The sequence below is a fragment of the Scylla paramamosain genome, chromosome 13 (genome assembly GCF_035594125.1).
Source record: "Scylla paramamosain isolate STU-SP2022 chromosome 13, ASM3559412v1, whole genome shotgun sequence".
NCBI classification, from domain to species: domain Eukaryota; kingdom Metazoa; phylum Arthropoda; class Malacostraca; order Decapoda; family Portunidae; genus Scylla; species Scylla paramamosain.
The window spans coordinates 25,271,813-25,289,893 of NC_087163.1; the positions used below are offsets into that span (position 1 = coordinate 25,271,813).

General features: G+C 39.3%; 1 protein-coding gene across 3 annotated transcripts; it reads left to right on the forward strand.

Moving 5' to 3' along the window:
* The first annotated feature begins 1,264 nt into the window (after positions 1-1,264).
* On the forward strand, positions 1,265-17,338 carry LOC135106569 (ATPase family AAA domain-containing protein 5-like). 3 transcript variants are annotated; one of them, XM_064015789.1, is made up of 15 exons: positions 1,265-1,388; positions 5,152-5,249; positions 5,393-7,863; positions 8,691-9,226; positions 9,441-9,600; positions 9,815-9,917; positions 10,604-11,114; positions 11,243-11,332; positions 11,480-11,619; positions 11,728-11,896; positions 12,116-12,198; positions 12,362-12,539; positions 13,384-13,553; positions 13,891-14,660; positions 15,054-17,338. In XM_064015789.1, exons 2-15 carry the CDS (start codon positions 5,226-5,228, stop codon positions 15,298-15,300), a joined length of 5,652 nt encoding a protein of 1,883 aa, XP_063871859.1. In that variant the 5' UTR covers positions 1,265-1,388; positions 5,152-5,225; the 3' UTR covers positions 15,301-17,338. The 3 variants fall into 3 exon arrangements, with proteins under 3 accessions (XP_063871859.1, XP_063871861.1, XP_063871860.1); XM_064015791.1 differs by having other exon boundaries at positions 9,818-9,917; XM_064015790.1 differs by lacking the exon at positions 1,265-1,388 and adding an exon at positions 1,425-1,654.
* The last annotated feature ends 743 nt before the right edge of the window (positions 17,339-18,081 follow it).

Below are 18,081 nucleotides of genomic sequence, written 5' to 3' on the forward strand. Positions count from 1 at the left end.
AAGAGGGTCATTGGCCAAGGGAAACAAATGTCCGACTCTTAACATTATTTGTCTGGGAGTTTACCAACGAGGAGATAAAAAACAACTATAACTGTTTCTGCTGCCTAATTCTTGACATTTCTTTATTCTCTCTTCTAGTATCCCCTTACTAATGCAAGAGTTAGCCAGTATCTCCACTCTCTCATACGTCCCACATCGCTCTCTCTCTCTCTCTCTCTCTCTCTCTCTCTCTCTCTCTCTCTCTCTCTCTCTCTCTCTCTCTCTCTCTCTCTCTCTCTCTCTCTCTCTATATATATATATATATATATATATATATATATATATATATATATAGCAACGTAAAAGGTTTGGGTTAACATTACCCTACTCTCTCTCTCTCTCTCTCTCTCTCTCTCCAGTCAAAGTGGGAAACATGAGCTAAACTAAGAGGTGGTCACTGATGAGGCTGTGATTTACGAAGGTGGCGGGTACATACAGCAAGTATGTATCAGTGTGTAGAGGATGGAGGTGGTGATTATCTGAGCTGCTTCCATGTTGTCCGAGTGAGGGAACAGGAAGTCACTGGCAGAGATTGTGAGTGGCTGGACAGTGCAGCAGGTAAGAGTGGGTCGGCAACCTCCTCCGGGCAATAGGCACAATGGTCTGGAATCTCTGGACCTGTGTGAAACATCTGGCTTTTGCATAGGTAGCTAAGGGTAGAGTCTTTGTAAATATGTGAGGGAAGTTTGACAAGTCTTGGGTGGGGGCTTATGCCGTGTCGTGAAGTTGTGACGTACCAAGTGGCGGAGCGAGATCCTTGAGGCATTAAATGAGTAAGGTGGTTACTTAAAATAGTCACAATAAGAAAATAAAGATTAATGTACGAAGAAATTCTAACAGCATTGAAACTTTACAAAATACCACATTATGCGCTCAGTTATCATAAACACCATTTTATATTTTGGACCACCGGCTGGGACAAGTACCATAGCAAACAAGATATCGATAGAAAACAGAGCACACAGAGCAAACAAAAACAAACAAAAAACTATTCTGGCAATTTTTATAACACAGGGAATATAAAGAAAACACACATATAATCAAATACCATAAACGGCACCAGAGAATGAGTACAAAAACAAAAATTACATTACGAAAACAAGCAAAAAGACCATTCTAACAGTTCTCATAGCACTCAAACTATAAAAAGTACCACACAGACATAGACTTATCACAGACAGGGCCATTTTACAATTTGAACCACCAGCTGGGACAAGAACCATCGGCCGCTATCAACAAAGTTTTCCCGCTAAATCCAGTGTCAGAGGCGGGACAGAGGGAGGGAAAGGATATTTTAAACTATTTTGAACCCCCCAACAAGACTTCAACCGTGGATGGAGTACGTCAAGGTGTGTTATAAGCCTAAGATAACGTGGAGCCTTAAAGAAGACACGGGGGAGAGAGAAAAAAGGAGTGAGAGCGAGTGAAGTGTTGGTGGAAGGGAGGCTTGTAATGACCCCAGCCGCCTTCACTTCACGGTAGACGCCAAACTGTTGTTGTTATGAAGGAAAACTATTAGTGTGCTGCCCTGGGTCCTGTTGCTGGTGCGGGCTAAGGTGTATATGAAGGGTACTGGCTAAGGTTAATGCCTCTTGATTCACCTAAGGCCTGACAGGTAAGGCCCTCAGTATTATAACATTAACTTAAACCCAAGAATTTCAGGACTCATTATTTCTGGGTGAACTGTGGTGGTTCTTTTTTCATTTCGTGATCTACTCAGTGAAAAAGATTTGATTGTTTTGTTTGGGTATGGTTGTTGATCCACTTAACACAGGACTGGCGTGTTCTGTGAAAAATGTGAGATGATTTTGTCGTAATGTCATCGTTTTGATTTATGGGTTAGGTTACGTTTTGATTAATTCAGCTCATTAATTTCACTCCTAATCCCTTCGTTGTATAGGTCATTGAGAAAACATTTTTTTTTTTTTCCAGAAATATGTAGTCACTGGAATTTATCAGGCCCATGATAACCATGAAATATGCTTTGTTCCTTTTCCAAATTGTTATGTACTCAGTGAGAAAGATGAACAGTGGAATTGAAATACTGAATTAAAACTTGACCTAATATTTGGATGAAAATGCTAATGTTATTTCAGTGTGATCCAAAACAACCTTCACATGACCAATCCCAGCACCATGTTATTTTTATTCAGTAATTTGTTTTTTCCTCAAATTTATGATTTTTTTTTTTTTTTTAGAAAATAAAAGCACTTGAATAATATTGAAATAACATTAATGTATGTTGTTTTGGTAAATATTAAGGAAATTATTCGTCTTGCAATGAAAGACGAAAATATTCTATTCTGGTGTATTTTGGTGTGTTATGAATGAACCACAAATCAGTAGTTATTTCTTTTTCTCTTTTCTTCTTTTTTTTTTTTACTCCGGCCTCCCACCCCCTCTTGAAAATTTTGGATGTGATAAGAATGAGTAACAGATTAATACAAAACAAGCCTCAGTCAACCTAGAAAAATATATTGTTGTGAACCCACTACCTACACCACCAATCACAACTGCCCAGCCGCTTGTAACACTTATCTGGTCCAGCAGCAACTCACACGGAGGCAGTAGTAGTCAGGACAGCACTCACTCCGTTACCAGGCATCGCGATGCAGGTGGAAGCAACTCAGAGAGGTTAGCATAGTGGTGGAGTGTGAGGCAAGAACATGTAAAAACTAACATGCACAGTACAGATGTATATTTCATCACCAGAGAGCAGGACTCAATTATCTTATGACTTATAGATCACCACAACAGGCACCACTCGCCACGCCAGAGTCAGAGCCACCAGTGCAGCACATTCACTCTCCACACATTCACAGAGCACAGAGTCACTCAGCTGTCAGCACAGAATGCACAAGGCTAGATATGGGCACATCGAACCTCACACCACTACAAGTCTCAGCACAGCCACTTAGGGCAAAAAGAACCCAGCACCTCAACACACCGGGTGAACACGGGCAAGGAGGAGATGACACAACTCGTATCACGGTGCAGAAACTGCGTAGAGCTTGACACTGCAGAGACTAGCTCCTGGCTTCCTGTGGGGCTTTTTAATACCTTGGATCTTTGCTTATTGGTTGCTTGGAGGCACAGCAGCCAATAAGTGATGTCTTTTCTCAAGACTGTCTGAGCGCCACTGCTCCCAACCAACAGCATCCCCCCCCCCTCCCGCCCCCCGGCAACACCACACCCACACAGCCACTATTTCCCTGCCACTGTAGAAATATTCTTGTCTTTACAGATGACAGACATGTTAATATGTCACTGTTCAGAACTACTCACTTTTGTCTTTCGTTATAGAATGTTTCACTAATCTTGTGCCACCAAACTGTTAGATGTTAGCAAACCATATTTGATCTAACCTAACGATCTTTGTAATCTAACCTAATAGTGGGCTACAGCCCCCTCAAACCCACCAACCTAATCTAACCTAACCTCTTTGATGGCACATACAGAGGTCATAGTGTCTAGCATGGAGGCGTACATTCCTCACTTTTTCTCGTCCTAAACCTTCTAAAGCTTGGTTTAACACAGCTTGTTCTCATGCTATACATGATAGAGAGGTGGCCCACTTAAGGTACTTAAGCCTTCCATCACCAGAATCTCATGCACTTTATATATCTGCCTGGAACCATGCCAAGTCTGTTCTCCAACTAGCCAAAAAACTCCTTCATTAACAGAAAATGCCAAAACCTTTCAAGATCTAACTCCCCTCATGACTTCTGGCATCTAATAAAAAATATCTCCAATAACTTTGCTTCTTCTTCTTTCCTTCCTCTATTTCAACCAGATGGCACCACTGCTATCACATCTATTTCTAAAGCTGAACTCTTCGCTCAAACCTTTGCTAAAAACTCTACCTTGGACGATTCTGGGCTTGTTCCTCCCTCTCCTCCACCCCTCTGACTACTTCATGCCACCTATTAGAATTCTTCGCAATGATGTTTTCCATGCCCTCGCTGGCCTAAACCCTCGGAAGGCTTATGGACATGATGGGGTCCCTCCTATTGTTCTCCGAAACTGTGCCTCCGTGCTTGCACCTTCCCTAGTCAAACTCTTTCAGCCCTGCCTGTCAACATCTACCTTTCCTTCTTGCTGGAAGTTTGCCTACATTCAACCTGTTCCTAAAAAGGGTGACCGTTCTAATCCCTCAAACTACCATCCTATTGCTTTAATTTCCTGCCTATCTAAAGTTTTTGAATCTATCCTCAACAGGAAGATTCTTAAACATCTATCACTTCACAACCTTCTATCTGATCGCCAGTATGGGTTCCGTCAAGGCCGCTCTACTGGTGTTCTTCTGGCTTTCCTTACTGAGTCTTGGTCCTCCCGCGGCCTTGCTGCACAAGACTTTCTTCTTTCTCTCACCCCTATTCTGTCCACCTCTCTAATGCAAGAGTTAACCAGTATTCTCAATCATTCATCCCTTTCTCTGGTAAACTCTGGAATTCCCTGCCTGCTTCTGTATTTCCACCTTCCAATGACTTGAATTCCTTCAAGAGGGAGGTTTCAAGACACCTGTTCATCAATTTTTGACCACTGCTTTGACCCTTTTATGGGACTGGCATTTCAGTGGTCATATTTTTTTTTATTGGATTTTTGTTGCCCTTGGCCAGTGTCCTTCCTACAAAAAAAAAAAAAAAACATGCATGGTAGATTTTATTTAGTAGGTGTCAGCTGATTTTGTGGATGGAATTATTTTAATAAAAAAAAAAAGGAGTTCTGTGTTCACCCAAAAAAGTGTGATTAATGCTGCTGTATTATGACCAGTGAACTTTATATCTTGTGTGCAGCTGTGTTATGGATGCAAAAAAAATTGTTTGATTAGGTTGCGTTAAGTAGTTATTTTCTTTGTGTAGATGTCACAGGAGATATTCCTCTGCTTGGAGATCATTGGGTTTAGTCACAGTTTACATCTTGTCCAAGAGGTGTTTGTATTGGTAATTGGGTATTTACTATTTACAATACATTCATGTAAACTTATTTGACTAAAAACTTATGTATTAAAATTATTAGCCATAACTGATCAGTATATGATTAGGAAACATGTTGAGAGGGAGATAGGGACAATTACTGTGCATGGTTACAATATTGAATGCTACTCCATAGGAATGGCAACAAATGGACTTGCAGCAGAGTGTTTGTAGTGTTTGTCCCTGAAGAAGACTGAAGACACTTGCACCATGCCTCTTTCTACAGCTGTCCAGGTGAATCATGTCTTTTCCTCATTGTGGTCCCTGAATTAATCTCAGTACACTTGTATACTTGCATCTCTCTATCTTTACTCTCTATTTATTCATTTATTTATTTGTTTATTTATTTATTTATTTATTTATTTATTATTTTTCAGGACTTGCCTCACTGTGGAAGAGGACAGAGAGGCATTGATTTCTTTTTCAAGAGCTCCCCAGTGTTGACTTCTCCTGTGCAAGAGAAAAGAGACATTTTAGCATATTTTAAAAGGGTGGAAATAGCAAAGGATCAAGAGGACCAGAGTTACAATTCTTCTGTTTCAAACAACACAGATGATGCAGATTGCTCTTTGTTCAGCTCAGAAGAAGAAACTGACAAAAATGGGAAGATCAGTAACAAAGAAAAAGACTCTGATCTGTCTAAAAACTGCAATAAGAAAGTTAATACAAAAAACCCTGCCCTTGGAACAAAGGAGACAAGTATAGATGTAATTAATTTAACTGATGATATTGAACCTGGTGAACATGTAAGTGCCAAGGATCAGACTGTGAAGGTGTGCAATAGCAAGTCACTGAAGAACCCTAAAGATCAAGGTACATCTGACAGCAGAATGGATGAAAAAGTCTCCCCAGCAGTCAGTGCAGTTCCTGTATTTGACTGTGAGGAAGGAACTGTGAAGGGTGAGAGTGGCAGTTCATCTGAGTCAAAGGGCAAGGAGCATTCAGAGATTAGCAGTAATGGAACCACAGAAGGCAAAGGACAGGTGAAGAATCCATTGCCACCTAATGATTCAACAGAAAATAAGAAGAATGCTTTCACTTTTATGATGGCCAACAGGACAAGACAGACTGAAACAGGAAAACACTCAGCTGAAGAGGGTGAGTGTAACAGTCAGGAAAGCAATGATGATTGTGTGGTTGTCATCAGTGGCCCATCCCAGGACTGCAAGACACCGGCAAAGACTCCTGAGGACGTGAACCCTGCTGCGTCAAAGAAAAAGTTACAAGAAATTAAGTGTGATAAGCAAAAAGAAAATCTTGATAAAGTTACGGACCTCAACTCTATAGAAGCAGTAAACACTCCAGTGAATGTGAACTCTTCTGACCAAAAGTCACAGAAAGTGAAGAGTGAAAGAAAAGAAAAGAAAGATAAAACTACTGACCTTGATTCATCACTTCAGGACTTTGATTTGACACCGCATGATAAACCTAAAAGGAAGAGAATTAAGAAGCCCAAAATTATAAAAGAGGAGAGCAGTGATATCAAACCTTGCTTGGAGGAGGTTGCAGAGCCAAGTGTCCCTCCCAGACAGAACCCCGAGGAGATGACATCAAACTGTATCTCTTTTGCTGATTACATGAAGAGTGCTTGCAGTGCAGCAAAGGAGAGTGCTGTAAAAGAAAGCGATGAGCTAAAGGAAAATGAAGAATCAGTAAATAAGTGTAAAGTTAATGAACCACAGCAGGTCCCAGATAGCAACTCTTATAACACCAAGGATGGCAAAGAATGCCCTAATGATGATGTGACAGACATTGTAAACAGTTTATCGGAGTGTAGCATGGTGGCAAAGAAAAGGAAGCTTTCTTGTTCTTCAGAAAAGTTAGATGAGAAACATGAGGTCCAGACTGATCTTAAAGATACAGAAGCATTGCCTCGGTCAAAGCAGGTGCCGGCCAAGGTGAAAAGAAAGAGGACGCGCAAAAAAATACTTGTGTCAAGTGACTCCGAAGAGGACTTTATGACTTCCAAATTAGCTGGAGCATCAAAGAAGAAAGGTCCTAAAAGTTGTGATAAGCTTCCACCTGTTTCTAACAGCACAAGGATTTCAAGTTTCTTCAAGAAGATTAATCAAAAGGAAAAGGATGAAGAGGAAAATAAAGTTGTGTTTACTGTACAAGCAGATGTGCATGCTCCCCTTGATGGCAATAAGGAAACTGAAAGGAAACTTAGCAGCTCAGCCCACACGGAGACTTGTGGAGAATCAGAGGACAGCTCTTCCAGCAGAAGGAAGGAAGTAAGTTCCAACACTTGCAGTTTAAAAAGAAATGCAAGATGTAAGAAGGGTATGCAGAATAATAACTTGGATGAATTGAATAAGATTGAACTGCTTGAGCAAATTCCTCCTACAAAACCATTGTCCAAGAAAGTCCTGAATAAAGTCTGTGTTAAAGCAAAAGGTGGTAGTGTGGAAAAAACGAGTGACCACACAAACACTGGAGAATGCAATGCAGCGAGTGGCAAGGGCAAGGTAACAGTGGCCCCAAGGAAAGGAAGGTTCACAAGGAAAGGAAGTCTGAGTATAAAAAAAGAAAGTGTTAAAAATACAATAAATGCTGGAAAGAGGTTGCTAAGGAGGAAAAAAACCCGGTCAGTCTCGTCAGAGGAAGAGAGTTCAGATGAACTGTTCGTTAGAAAGAAAACAAATGAACCAGCACAGAATGACAAAGATATGACTGTAACAAGCGAAAGCAGCAGCAGCAGCAGCAGTACTAACAGTAGTTTTGTTAGTCTTGAGCCTGAAGAGAAATCCACCAGCACTGTGCAGTCTTCCCCTGAGGCAAGTGAGGATGACAAGGAGAACGTGGCGCATTATACCTCACAGCTTGTGTCCCGCCCAGGCAAACTCAGGTCAGTGCCTGTGAATGTCTGTTGTGCTTCTACATGTAGAGGTGGTTCTCTCTCTCTCTCTCTCTCTCTCTCTCTCTCTCTCTCTCTCTCTCTCTCTCTCTCTCTCTCTCTCTCTCTCTCTCTCTCTCTCTCTCTCTCTCTCTCTCTCTCTCTCTCTCTCTCTCTCTCTCTCTCTCTCTCTCTCTCTCTCTCTCTCTCTCTCTCTCTCTCTCTCTCTCTCTCTCTCTCTCTCTCTCTCTCTCTCTCTCTCATTGTTATATTCCTTTTAAACATTTTACAATGTTTTTTTTTGTACAGATTGATATATAGAGTAACAGAAAAAAAATTGTGTTAAACTATTCAGGGAGAATTTATGTGTGATAGACTGTAGAGGGAGGTGGGAAATGAATAATTTTCATATGCGGCTTTTAATCCCCCTCCCCACTCTTTTTAAGTGATATTCCATCTGGTTTCCTTTCTCATAAGTGAACCAGAGTGTGTGTTATGAGGAAGGTATGGTGTGATGGGTGTGATGATGTGAAGCTGGCTATGGTGGTGATGATGGCAGTGGTGTGATGATGTGAAGCTGGCTATGGTGGTGATGAGGATGGCAGTGGTGTGATGGGTGTGGTGATGTGATGCTGGCCGTGATGATGATGATGGCAGTGGTGTGATGGGTATGATGACCTGAAGCTCTTGAGTGATTCCTTGTGTGGCTTCTTGGCCTCTTACAAGTTGAGTCATCATGAAAGTTACACTTTGATCTCTGACTCATAGTGAAGATTACGTTTCTAGCAATAAAATGTAAGGGATGTGTTGTTTATGCACTGTTCTCTCATTTTTTTCAGCTTACGATTAAGAAGAGTTCCTGTTCCCCAAGAAGCCAGCAGGAAAGAGAAGATAAAGCAGAGAAAAGTTAATAAGAATACTGAGCAGCTGAAGAAAGCTAAAGGTATCAAAAAGAATCATAAAAAGAGGAAACTACGCACCACCATGAAGCAGAAGAGTCCCAAGGAAGACGCTGGCAAAGATACAGCAAACGATGATGAAGTGATAACTCTTGATGACAGCGACCATGCGGATGACAGCACCGGCAAGCAAGTCCCCAAAAAGACACCAACGAGAGGGAAGACCACTCAGACTTTGCTGAAGCCTCTTGCATCCAAATCAGCTTCAAAGGGAAGGCTGCAGAAGAAGGATTTGCTCCTCAGCAGGAAGCACGATAGGAAGTCAGAGAGTGAGGTGCAGGGCAGCTTGCAGCGCAGAACACCGAGACGTGCTGCTGCCACTGCCAAGAAGTACATTGAAGAAGCAACAATTGATGATGAAGATGACAAACCAAAGAAGGCAGATAAAAGTACCCAAAAGTTGGTTGCAACCAAAGGTTTGTATGCAGAAGCTACCTTTGTATTAGTCTGTTGACTCCAAGGTAATTTGATGTGTTGTGACATACATCTGTACCTTGTTTGTACACTTATATTAAGAAAAAAATGAGTTTAATTGAATGTGCTGGATAGATTTGTAGTAAATTTTAATGGCATAAAATGTGTAGACCTATTAAAAATTGAAAGCTTTAATGATACTTTAATTTTTTTCAGGTGTGAAGTTAGCTCCTATATTTTGTAAGAAACCACCATCACCTGGTGTGGAGCTGCTGAAGGTGGTTCCATTGTCACCAAGCAAACTTAAAGCTCGCCAGGAATTCCTAAACTCAAGTATATCAGATGATGTCAGGAAGCAGCTTGCCGTAGAGAAGAGGTGAAGATTTGTTGCTGCCATATCACTTAATCCTCACAAATGTTTAGCTTATTGCTTCTTCCTTAGTGTTGATGTGAGGCCTGAATGCTGCTGTGACTTATTTCTTATGCTTATATGTTGAATGATGAGGCTTTATTAATTTTATGAATTTATCTAATTTTATCTATTGAAATGTATGTGCATTCACTCTAGACTATAAAATGTGTTATTTTAGCAGTGGTGAGGATGAGGCTCTTGCTTGGCCATCATTCCCTGCCGTGAGTCACACTCAGCAGAGAGATGAAGGGGCTGCAGTATGGAATCTGAAAGATCCTAAAGTAAGTCTGTAAATCTCTCATTAGGGATGGCCTAAAAATTACCTGTCAGTGGCAGAATGAATGACTAACATTATAGCCTGTAATGCTTCAAAGGCAACAGCCAGATCCAGAGATGCCTCAAAGTTGTGTTATGTATCTGTCTGCTTGTCTTTTAAGTAAGGCAGTGAAGGATCACATGAACTGCTTTTGGAAATTTATGCTCCTTTTCTTTATATGAATTGATATATCTTGACAGAGAAAACAATGCAGTTTAAGTTGCCATCAGTTTACAAATCAGTTTAGAAAAGTTGGTTGGTGGATCTAACTTCCAAGTTTATGATTTTTAATATTCTTGGTGCAGCAGTATGTATGAGTGTCAGGCTAGATTAAGATGATTAAGATTCTACCTATCTATCTAATTTAATAAGTCCATACATTTGTTTGTTTATCCATCCACTAAGTTTTGCATCTACCATGATGTCTCTTGAAGCTTTAAAGATCTGGCTATAGCCATAGAATTACCACTTTTGCTGATGCACTTCATCCTTTACACTTGAGTTTATCACAGTTTTCCACCCTCATCTTAATGCATGACTTTCTCCAGTTTGGACTGTGGAGTAATTCTTAAGTAATCTAAATTAGTCCATATCAAAATTTGTAAGTTGTGAATGTGATAATCAAAAATAAATTTTCTTGAATATTTTCAGATACCATTGAAGAAAGAACCTTCTTACTCTCCTTCATTAGAAAACCTCACATTTGCTCAGGATGAGAAAGTCCTCAGCAGAAGGAATGCCTATCAGAAGAGGGTTTCTCTCCATGTTCCTCGCCTGGAGCTTGGGGACATTGTGTTTTCCCTGAGCTGCATGAAGGTGAAGTACCCAGACTTCCCTGTTTATGAAGTGTTCAAAGCCTACTATGAGTTGAAAAAGGAAGCTGTTGAAGCTTACCAATTGGAAGTACAGAAAGAACAGACTGTGGTGAACCTTGATGACAGTGGTGATGAAGAAGGAAACTCTGCCAAGAGGAGGAAACGCAAACGCAAGAATAAGCTTTCCACGTTAGGAAGAGGCAAGCGAAGAAAACTTGGAAGTTGCAAGGAGACAGTGGAAGAGACCCAGCAGGAAGAAGTTCAGGCTGTGTGGCACGAGAGGACGCCTCACGTGTGGACTCAGATATTTATGCCCAAGAATTCTGAAATGGTTATTGGTAATACTGGTATGTGTCTTTTTTCATATTTTGTTTGTTTATTTTTTATAGGTGTGGGTGTGGGTGCTTTGCATGTTTACATGTTTACATAAAATTGACTTGCTCCTTCCACCCTTTCAAATGTTTGCTTATTTCAGAAAATGTGAAGAAACTGAAACTTTGGCTTCAGGAATGGAAGAACAAGCCCCAGATCAAGCCTAAAAAGAGAAAGAAAAAGTCAAAAAGAGGTGAGTGCACATAATTACATTTCATTTATCCTTAAGGTGTGTGGCGAAGCTTCATTCTCATCCGAAAGAAAAAGTCAAATCCCTGGCAGCCTGTATAGTTGCAAATGATAAACTTAAACTAAGATATTAATGACGTGCACTTAACAGATGACTTTGTGGTGTCTGATGAGTCAACTCTTGATGATGATGATGATGAGGGCATTGTGAGCACCTACCTGCTGTGTGGACCACCCGGTGCTGGGAAGACTGCTGCTGTCTATGCCCTGGCCAGTGAGTTGGGATACAAGGTAGGCTTTCGCAGCATTTCCACTGAAGTATCTTTTTAAGTTTGGGGATTCCTACATGAAAGAAAATCATAAATCGTAACTAAATGTCTAAGTTACGCTGTCCCATAGGTGCTGGAAGTGAATGCATCCTCTCGACGCCCAGGCCGGCAAGTGATGAGTCAGTTGGCTGAAGCTACTCAGTCACATTCTGTCTCCAATGCCTCTGCCTCCTTCCAGTCCTCCAGTGCCTTCTCTGCCTTGTTTGCTGCCAAGACGTCAAGCACTATGGCGACAAAGGGTGAGATGTCTTCATGTTTGAAACTATGTTTATTCCATTACTTAATTATCAGTTTTATGCATTTTCCTCTTTCACGTGGTACCTTTTTTGTATTGGTCTACTTTTATCCATCCATTGTTTGAAAATTGCTTTGCATTATAGGATAAATTAAATATTACTCTTTTCTTGGGTCATATCATATGTTTGTGCATTGTGGTAAGCCTTTTGTCTTTCAAGCAGAAAATAGCCAGACGGGAGGCTCCTCAACACAGGACAAAGATTCCATCAAGATGAAAGGTGTATCTCTTGTTCTCTTTGAAGATGTGAGTTGTCTGTATTTGTTATTTATGTACACATTCTACTGAGCTCATAATATGATATATTTGCAATTGTGATTTAATAAATATTCCCATCACTTTATAATTACAGTTTAAAGGTCTGTCATTTTAGAAGTGTATTAGAGAGCTCCTTTTTATTTTCTTGCAGATTGACATTGTGTTTGAGGAATGGGATGAAGGCTTCATGTCCACCGTCAACAACCTCATGTCCACCACCAAGAGGCCCATCATCCTCACCGCCTCTCATGTCTCTCCAAACGTCCTGTCTCAAATCAAAGAGAGTTTTGAGATCATGGAATTTGTTCTTCCTCCTGAAAAGCTTACTGGTAATTGTGGTGTGTTCATTGTTCCATAGGTATTAGCTGCCTATCTTTGCTGCTCTGCCTCCTTCAGGAGGAATCTCTAAGGGAGTGGCCACAGCAAAGAAACCTCAACCTCCTTATTAAAACATTCCCTTTTAGCTTGTTGAAGTGCTCTGTCTTTATCCAAGCACCTCTCACATACATGCTCCTTTTCCTAATATTTTCACCTTTCAAGTGGACTTCCTCACCTGGTAGGAGCTTCAGTTATACTCATACATGTATTTTCTACACAGATTTTTCATCCACTTGGTATGATTACACCATTTCATTATATTTCATATATTTCTTTTTACCTATCCACTATTTTACACTTCACTATATTTGCACAGGTACTTTAAGTGCTTAAGCAGCATCTTTTGTTCATATTTCCATTGCTCCCACTTTTCTGTCTGTTTAACTCAATGTCCCTCTCTAAGAGAATTCACTTCTACACCATGTACTTTTAGCAACTTATGTACAGGTCTGATCCATGGATCAGTATTGGTAGTGTACAAATCTTATAATGGTCACTACACACAGCTCACTAACAAGAGGTCAGATTTTTAGGGTGGTAGAGACAATCTGGACTTGTCTTCCTTTATGCTTTGTTCTCTGCTTTTCCTTCAGAAAATATGTAAAGATGTAAACAAGATTTGTTAGACCTTATTGAACAGTGTAAGGCCAGCATTCCTGTTCTCTTGTAAGTATATGAAGATTCAAGTGAATACATAGATACCATGTTTTACCTTAATTGTACAGCACAGGGATGGAATGCAAAATTTAAGAAGTACTTAAGAAAAATCTAATTTTGTTTTGTTTGCATTTTCAGCCCAGTACTTGCAGTTAGCTGCTTTAGCCAATGGGTGCCATGTCTGCTTCCAAGAGGTTGAGGATCTGGTGCACCTCAATAAAGGTGATGTCAGGAAATCAGTGCTTGATCTCCAGTTGTTGAGTCAGTCGGGATCCACCCATGACACTTGTGACTGTGCTCTGCCTGAGGTGAGGCCAGCTGGAAAACAAATACTGCCTTTCATTTGTCATAAGACTATTACTGTAAATCTGCACTTTTTTATTTTAGTTTTGTTTATTAATCATCTGTTTATATTTATGATGCAGTAATATGGTGCTGAGTTCCTGGGCCTTGGCATATGTTTGTTCATTTGGTGATATTGAAATGTTTCATATCATTAAATTTTAATTACTGTTTACCTACTCTAGGTATCCATGATCTGCCTGTGTCATTTTTATGTATATACATATTTTATGCTTTGCAGCAGCCACAGAACTCTCACCCATGCATGGAATTTATTTTTAATGCATAGATGAATACTTCCAGGGAACCTTGGATAAACACACAACAGAAGACTGGTGGAAGGAGATATTCCCTGAAGCAAAAAGCCTTATTCTCAAGAAACCAAACCAAGTAGAGTTTTATAAATTGGGTTTATTGAGGAGATTTGATGCAAAAACTCTTTTTAAAACCTTCACCCCAAAGTCATTAGAAGACATTAGTTGGAAGGAAATTGGAAGTAACATTAACTGTGTCCTGCCTTTCCCTTTGAGTGGAAGAGAAAGACCACACCCAAGGTACCCTCTGCAGCCTGATGACTCCCTTCTCAAGAGATCCAATTTATGGCAGTATGAAAGTTTGATGTGTTCAGATGATGAAGAGGGAAAAAAGGCTGAGCCTGTGACCAAGCAACCTGAAAAGAAAATCAAGCCAAATGATCCCCCTGAAGTTCATAAAGCTTCTCAGAGCTGTCTAAAATCATTGGCCAATATGTATGATTCATTGGCTCAGCTGGACATTATGAGTTCATCACAGGTCATCACTCATGCTGCAGAAATTAAAGATGTTGGTTGGTGGGTTAAGCAACCAACTGCAGGATTAAGTAACACTCCAAGCCCTTCTCACCCCCATTGGACCCCTCACAGCAGTGAAGGCATCATTCAAGAAATAGCTCACAGGGCTGTAGCTCGTTGTGTTGGAGAAGTTGCATCATCCCTTGAAGGAGTGACTGCCAAAGACTGTCCACAGCTCTGCCTGCCATGTGATGTGAGGGACAAGCCAAAAAGCTGTGTTGTACATTCATCCAATAGTGAACGGTAAATAATTTATTTTTTTGGCAATGGTTGTGACTTTGTTTAAGGATACCTTGTAAGAGGATAGCACCTCTTGCACAGGATGTTAGCCTGGCATATAGATAGCTTAGTTATTGGGATGATTTAAAGTTAAGTTTTGAATATCATAGAAAGAATTCTTGCAAAGAATTATTCTTGAAATTAACTATGTCGTATTTTCCCAATAATAGAAATGTTGAAACCATTTTATCTACTATTATAATTCTTCATACATTAACATTACCTCTTAAAAGTAATCTAGATAACTGGAAAAAAATACATTTGCCCTGCCTCAAGTTCATATTTCTTTCATATTTGGAAAAGTTATCAGCTGGTGCATCTTTTTTACTGACTGATGATTCCTCGTGACATTTTCAGTGAAAGAGCGGAGAAAAGGGGTGTCATGAGCAGAACATTTGAACACTTACCAGCAGTGACTCAAGTGAATCGCAGTGCTGGGCTGGACTACCTTCCTGCTCTTAGAAATCTGGCTCGGGAAGATGAGCTTGGGGCGGCACTAGGAAGGGGAAGGCGAGGCAGACGGTTCCTGAGTTACTTCCTACAGCTGGGTTGGAACGTATCTCCGGAAGACAGATTATCATTAGCTAATTCCTTGCTTACTTAGTTCTTTGTAGAATTTTGTTCCACGGATGTTTGTTACTCTGATGGTACAGATGTATTTCTTTTTTAGATACCATTGAGAAATATTTCCCTGTAAGCACATAATGTATATAGTATTTTCATATAATTTTTATATTTACTTAAACCCTGCTTTCTTTTTTAGGAACCAAACACTTTCAAGATGAGCTCTGTAATGTTTCCCATTTCTATTTTTTTTTTTTTTTTTTTTTTTTTTTTTTTTTTTTTTTTTTTTTTTTTTTTTTTTTACTAATTGAGAAGAGGCATCATGAATTGTTTGGTGGAGTGTAGAATCAGATTCAGGCTGGATCAGCTTTGCTCAGAGCAGCTGCCTCACCATGGGAAGGCACTGTGATAATGTTCTTTTCATGTTAATTAATCAGTATATGTTTGCCTGATATAACTTGTTATGGTTAGCTGTATTATAAATAGATTGTGAGAAGAGACACTGTAAAAAAATATATAAAAGGCCATAATTTTCTAATTTTGTACTTTTTATATAACTACATCAGAGTCTAGTTACATGCAGTTTTACTCTTTTTTGTGGACACTAAATACTACATTTCTCTTTATGTAATCAAAATTCACTCATGAAATGTATGGAGGAAATTGTTGACCATTACTTGCAAAGCAGTAATAAAACATGACCTCCTGTAATGTACTGATAAGTTCTATATACATGAATTCTTGTTCTGTGAGGTTTTCACAGAACATAGTCCTTGATGTAAAGAGACCCTGATGTATGTACTTGCCTGCACATAATGTGATAGTGTGTACATAGAACTTCTTTTGTTGAGTAATTGTCAGCACTTACATATTCTTTAAATTTTATGCAAAAAATGTAAGAAGTTTTTGCACTTTTCTTTGTGACCAGACTTGATGATAACATTGGGATTGGATTTTGTAGAACTAGAGGCATTGTAGTTTTATTTTGTATAGTGAAAACTTCACTCACTTTCCTGAGTGAACTTTATAATTTATAAACAACCAAGTTATAATTCCTATTTTAATGCACATTCTGCAACATTGCTCTAATCATAATGTAATTTCAAATATGTGCATAGTTTCAAAGTCTGCTAAATATTCTGAATTAGATTGGAGTATTATGACTGCCTATACAAAAATTGTATGATACTGATAGTGACTTAAAAATGGCCTTTGTATCTGTAGGTGATTTCTTAAATGCACAGAACAGATGGTATTGAAATGTTTTGCCTAGTGTAGGATGTCACCCTGTGCATTATTTTATTTAATGTTATTTCTTTTTCATACAATTTTTTGAAGCTGCATTTAGCTCAAGGAATTCACATCTTTTAAGGATAATTTATTTAATGCAATATTCTTTTAAATAAGCGTCACTTTCTTGGATTTCCACAAAGTGAAGAATTAGTCATTGGAGCTTAATTAGAACTAATAAATAATGGTTAAATCAAGCCAGCTCTGCCCTTAGGTTTATGAGTGGGTGTTACTGTTCATACTTTCTCTGACACTGTTGATGCTTTCCACTAATCTCCCTTACCTACAGCAGTCCTGTTTTGCTCACTATCATTCATCACAGTTCCCAATGCTGCACTCACTCTCCAGCTTATGTCTTCCTCTACCAGTGGTTATTTTTCATTTTTTCCTTAAGTTTTAGGATCTCACTCAATAACCAGTAAAGTGTTCAAATGTATATACGCTTCTTTCAAGGCAACTCACACAGTAGTATTGCATTTCCTGGTGTGGTAGGATACTCAAAGTTGATTGTAATCTACTGGGGGCCCTAGTCATCATCTTGGCTTGACTGGTAAAGTGCCATGTATCAGTGAATGTACTGTCAGGGGTGCAGTTCCCACCCACTCCCTCACTACTGATTCCAATCCATTTCAAACATCTCTAACATTTCAGACTAGATGGTTTGAAACAAATTGATGAGCCATGGGAGAGCAACTGGGGATTGTACAGTGACAAAGGTGTGCATTCTAATTGCTGGCCACTGCAATGTCAGTGGAGATATTATGAAAAGTCAGAGTGTTTGTCTTGAATGGTACTATTCTTTTCCTCTCATTTCTTCTTTTTTCTTAGGTCTGAATAAGCCAAGAAGACTTGCATTGGAGTACACAGTACATTACTAAACCAGCTTATATGATTGTCTTATCACTGCAATGACATGCCAGGGAACTAACACTTTTGTGGTATATTTTTTAGTATCCATTTGAAATTGTTGGTCTTGGTTGTTTTGATGAGTACAATTTCAAAGCCACTGGTGATTGTGTACAAAGTAAGATTTTTTTTTTTTTTTTTTTTTTTTTTTTTTTTTTTTTTTTTTTATTTATTATACAACCAGATTAGGGGCTGTTGTATACAGCTGGGTGGTGGAGTGGCACATTGCCTTAGACCTTTAATATACATAGATCTAGTACCTTCATACCTTTCAAAACATTTTGTATTTTGTATCATATGTAAAATTATCTTTTATATAGATTTTATTTGTTGTTTTATCATATTTAGTAACAGCACAAAGCAGTGATTTGAGAAGTGTTGCACTAATACTTGCTGTGGCTGCTGTTGTCTGCACATATCTTTATACCAGGTTGTTGTGAGGAACATTATTGAAATTTCATCCAGTCATCATCATCATCAGCCCAAATGTGTCTACTGCAGGACATCTGTTTTGTGACATGGTCGTTGTTATTGCATTCTGGAGTCATGCTCAGGTTTTCAGTTTGAAATTAAGACAGCACTGGAGATTTATGTGATGTTTTATGTCTTCAGCAAAATTGCATTT